Source organism: Aplysia californica, unplaced genomic scaffold, assembly GCF_000002075.1.
Source record: "Aplysia californica isolate F4 #8 unplaced genomic scaffold, AplCal3.0 scaffold00474, whole genome shotgun sequence".
Classification (NCBI taxonomy): Eukaryota; Metazoa; Mollusca; class Gastropoda; order Aplysiida; family Aplysiidae; genus Aplysia; species Aplysia californica.
The window spans coordinates 183,697-188,594 of record NW_004797744.1 but is presented as its reverse complement, the minus strand read 5'-3'; the positions used below and the strand labels follow the sequence as shown (position 1 = coordinate 188,594).

General features: G+C 41.2%; 1 protein-coding gene across 2 annotated transcripts in view; it reads left to right on the top strand.

The window, feature by feature from the left end:
* Positions 1-4,898, top strand: part of LOC101851596 (enoyl-CoA delta isomerase 2, peroxisomal) — a 68,769-nt gene that overhangs the window by 26,281 nt on the left and 37,590 nt on the right. For both annotated transcript variants that reach the window (XM_035971633.1, XM_035971634.1), the window contains exon 2: positions 341-512. In XM_035971633.1, coding sequence (XP_035827526.1) covers positions 341-512 — 172 coding nt within the window. The remainder of the gene's footprint in view (positions 1-340; positions 513-4,898) is intronic.

Genomic DNA, 4,898 nt, shown 5'->3' with positions numbered 1-4,898 from the left:
AGGGGTGGCCAACGCATTGCGATATAACGCACTTTTATCAATTAATCGAATTGAAACAGGACTTCAATTTGATCCGTAACAAGAGACCACTTATTTTTTCTTATTCGTGTTCAAAAATATGTGTTTTTTATGTGCGGCGCAGCCAAAGGTGCCCTCAACTGGCCGCCATGTTTTAGTTTCAATTCCTCACAGCGAATCGGCAATCGCGAAGAGGGAGTTCCGCTTCTATAAGTGTAGAATTCTGTGGTTCTATGCTATTTCTCAGTCACTAGGTCATATTTTTGGAATTTCTCTTGAATGCAAAGCTTAAAAATATTATTATTATTTTTTTTTTTTTAAGGTTGGCTGTCCATCATGAGCAGTGCACATCTTCACAAACCCACCAAGATGGTCAATGGGCTGTCCGTGTACTACTCTGGGGAAATTGCTGTGATTGTGATGGACTGCGGAGAAAACAGACTGAATATCCAGTTTTGTGAAGCCTTGCTGAGCCTTCTTGATGATGTTGAAAAGTGAGACTAGCAGAGCTTTGCTATTAAACTCTCCATGCCAGGTTCATTTGCTGTAGACTGACATCTGATGATGTGTGATAGAAGGCCAAGTCTAATGTATAGTGAAATTCATTTATAAAGCAATATTGGGCCTGTAAAATGTTACTGTAGACAAATGAGCTTTCAGTAAGGGAAAAACTCAGAATTTACTTCAAAACATTGTTCATAATATATTTTCAGTTCAAACATACACATAACAAATTCAAATGCCACATAGAAAGTCCAAATTACACCTAGCAAATCCAAATATACAAATGACGTCATAAAAGTCCTAATACAACAATAGCAAGGTCATTTCAAATGTAAACATATAAATCTCAAATGTAACACATAGCAAATTCCAATGCCACATAGCTATTTCAAATGTACATATATATGCTTGAACTGGAGAAAAAGGAGGCTAAAAGTACAAGAAGTGTATCAAGGTAAAAAAGTTAGGATTTTTTGCAACGAAAAAGATATATGTAAGCCATATGGTGCCACTAAGAAGAAATCAGGTGAAACGAAACTAATTGTTAAATGTTTTAAAAACCCGAAAATAAACCCACATGTTTAAACAGAAACGAACGGTTATGATAAAAATTAACAGACTGTTGGTGTATATATAGAACTGATTGGATGAAATGTAAAGCCAAGTTTACTTTTACATGTTACTTATTCTTGCACTACAAAATGTTGTGGCATACAGGCTTGCATTGATCGGAAGACTGCTGCCATTTTCACTATAGTCACGGCTTGGGTTTTTTATTCCATCAATTTTCAAGTGTTACCATCCTTTGTTGATGAGTCTGCTGAGTGATCCTTTAGTCTCTTGCTTCAGTGAACATCTGTTTCAAATCATATGTCCCCAAAAATTAATTTTTAAACAGTGAAATGGTATAGGTTTAACACCCCTATCAACTCAATTAGGTTATTTAAGAAGCAGGACCTCCGAGATCAACGTTTATCTCCAAAAGGACCAATCCAAATGGGAAATTCGTGTAAAGTGCCTTTCCCAAGGACACAACGCCGGACCGAACTGAGGCTCAAACACCCCAAACCCTAATCTCACGATTACAGATCCGATAACCTAACCACAGGGCTACCCTCGCCGGTGAATCCTATTTCCAAATTAGGAAACGTTTTCAAAAAAGTTTTCACAAATGGTAAGACAAGGTATGCAGGTGGCAAGATATTTCACTTCGAGTCTATTTGACGAAACAAAACTGTTAAATGAAGCAGACAATAAGAATAAAAATGGAAATGAAAAATGAACAAGTGCAAAAAAGAATAATAATCTGAAGACTGCTGCCATATTCACTCTAGTCACGGCTTGGGGGTTTTTTCCCGTCATCTGAGCAAGTGTGACCATCCTTTGTTCAATGATGAGTTAGCTGAGTGAGCATTTGGTCTCTTGCTTCAGTTAGCCTCGATTTCAAATCGTGTTTCCAAATTCACAAGCGTTCTCGTAGATGTTAAGAAGAGGTGTGTAAGGGGAAAGATATTTCACCCCCAGTCTATTAGCGAGTTGCCATTTAAAGCTTGCCTTTGTGCATGAGCATTGTTACATACAACGCATACTTGATTGTGGGGATTGTTGAAACATTTTCTTAGAGGGATGGGTTGAAACGAAAGCTGCCATTCCCTCTTATTGAAAGTCGTGAAAGACCAGGCCACCCTCGTCAGTGATAGCAAATGTCATTGTGCAGTTCGGTCCCCTTCGACCCTGCTCTTCCGGAACAAAGCATAGACCACTCCGTGTCTTCCTCGGTTTCTCTTCGTTAACAGCTGTCTTACTTGTCCACTGTGTTGGGGTCACTGCTGTCGGAACATGTCCATCTCTGCTCTCCCCCCCTCTTCAGGATCCATCCCAGAGTCTGTCTACTTATAGTTTCCATCATGATCTGGTTGGAGATCTGTCGTTAACAGCTTGATACCAGCCTTATCGTTAAAGTCCAATTCATACCGCTAAATGTTCTGCATCAGCCATGCTGCATATTGATGTCTGGTTGCTTCAGTCCTATCAGAATTTCTTTCCGCAGGAGCATCCTTGGGATTTTATTTTTATGGTGATCCATTCACCGTAAAATTAAACTACTTATATCGTCAACTCAGTTTGAGCACATTAAAAATGCTTCTCAGGCATTTGAACTGCTATTGTGTTACATTTGGATTTGCTATTTGTTCATATGAACTTGTTAGCTCTACGCTCAATCGTGCACTAAAATTTCCTATTGTACATTTGAACTTTCTATGTGGCGTGAAGCTTTTTATGTGGCCTTTGAACTTGCCATGTGGCATTTGTATTTCTTATTTGTACAGTAAATCTAAAAAAACAACTATACGCACTTTTTTCAGACTTTTAATTTCTGCGAGTACAATTATTGGCAAGCGCCAAGGGATTTATATTTTATTCTATAAATGATTTGTTCCATTCTCAGCAAAGTAGTACATAAAAGACTCATCTGTGTTTTTGTTTTTTTGTTTGTTGTTTTTTTAAACTGTTAGTTATAGTGACTTATATGTTGTGAACTTGAGATATTTGGGATTACAGGGGGTGGGGGCCGCTTGATGTCAGATGTAAAATTTGTGAGAAAGTGGCTACCAAAGTTTGGTAAATTCCAAAGCTACAGTATCCTTGGAAACTTAAATTCTACTTAATTTATGCCTTTTATCAACACTTTCATTCAGACAGAAATCTATTTTTAAGAAGGTGTTGAACCAAGTAAAGAATATTCAATAAAAATTGCTCAGCTAGTGGTAAATTAATGTTGGTTTCTTCAATTTCATTATTTTGACAAAGGCCTGATTTCTCCACAATACTATACAAATTATGTCAAAAACATTTTCCATCTTGGACATGGAAATTTAAGGAGGAGGGAGGGGAAAGGGGGAGGGGAGAGCCAGCGCATATTGGGCGGGATTACGGGTCGCCTGTCTAGTCTGCAAGCAGTGGTCAAATTAGTCAAAACTTCCTACCTCCCAGGTGCTATCCTAGCCTCTCTGATAATGCCATGCGTCAGTCTTACTTAAGGGGGAGGGCTACACCTGAAGGCTATCTCGCTTATTACTGGAACAAATTTTACCAAATTTCACACATAAAGATCTAACAAGCATTGTGAGGAGTCTAATCTTATCTTAAAATCTGCAATCAAACTTGACCCCCCCCCCCCCCCCGATGGGTTGGGGGTATATAAATAGACCCACTATCCCGTCTGTAGAAGATGAAACCCCTCCAGTGAAGAAGTGTCGCACGGACCTCAGCTCTCTGGGATCCGGTGCGACGCCTACTTTGGTGTGTATGTTCCTCTGCTCCTTCCTTCTTTCTTCTTCCGCCGCCGACCTCATGTAGAGCAAAACTAGAGGTCACCCATCCCACAGGTTGGGCGCCTCGTTAATAATAATAATAAATAGCATTTGTATAGCGCATATCCCCGCTCAACAGCAGGCTCTATGCGCTTTGCTTCCCGGGAAGCATACAGTGCAAGCAGCTGATTAAGCGCTCAAACACTAACAAACTGACAAGATCTTTCGCTGTCTATAGCCGGGTACCCATTTCCACCTGGGTGAAGTGAGGAAAATTCGTGTAAAGTGCCTTTCCCAAGGACACAACTTGGGGCCCTGACGGGATTCGAACCCACGACCTTACGGTTGCGAGTCCGAGAGCCTAACCACTAGGCCACCGACGCCACGTTAACCATGATGTGCGACCTGTGCGGAGGGAAACCGGGTACCTGGTGGTTGAGGTGAGATCAGTATGTGGACTATCCCTCACCAACACACCTCTTTGGCCCAGGTTTTCCTCTTAGACGGGAGGGTGACATGGCCCATGCCACTCAATCGGTTGGGAGCTAAAACCCCTTCAGGCCCTGGGTCAATCTTGACAGGAGGGTCTTCTACACTCTCGTGAAAGGTATAACTCCGGGGTAGCCCTGGCACAGCTCTGGCTATCCGAGTAATGTGCCCCCTTGTTGTACTCGATGTCGGGTTGGAAGCCCTGGCGCTGAACCATCTACATGTCTCTTATGGAATGTTAACAACCTAACGACCCTTCCCCAGCTCCCAACGTTCTAAAAAAGTCTCGGCTCGCGGAAGCGGGTGCGGCCGCCGAGCCGAGCAAACCCAAAGGCAAAATGACCTGTCCCCGTAGGATTATGCGATTGTGCGGCCGCGGATTCACGTAATTCTGCACATTTGCATAATTTTGTATTCCCCACGTTTTTTCACGTTTTTTTCCTTTTTTTAAAACAAAACAATTAATTTTATTGATCAACGCCTCGTCATGTGACTAAAGGGAAAAAATCACCGTAATAAGTCTTATTTAAGTGAAAAGTTGGTTATTTCCCTTGGTAGAAGATCTTGGTTATG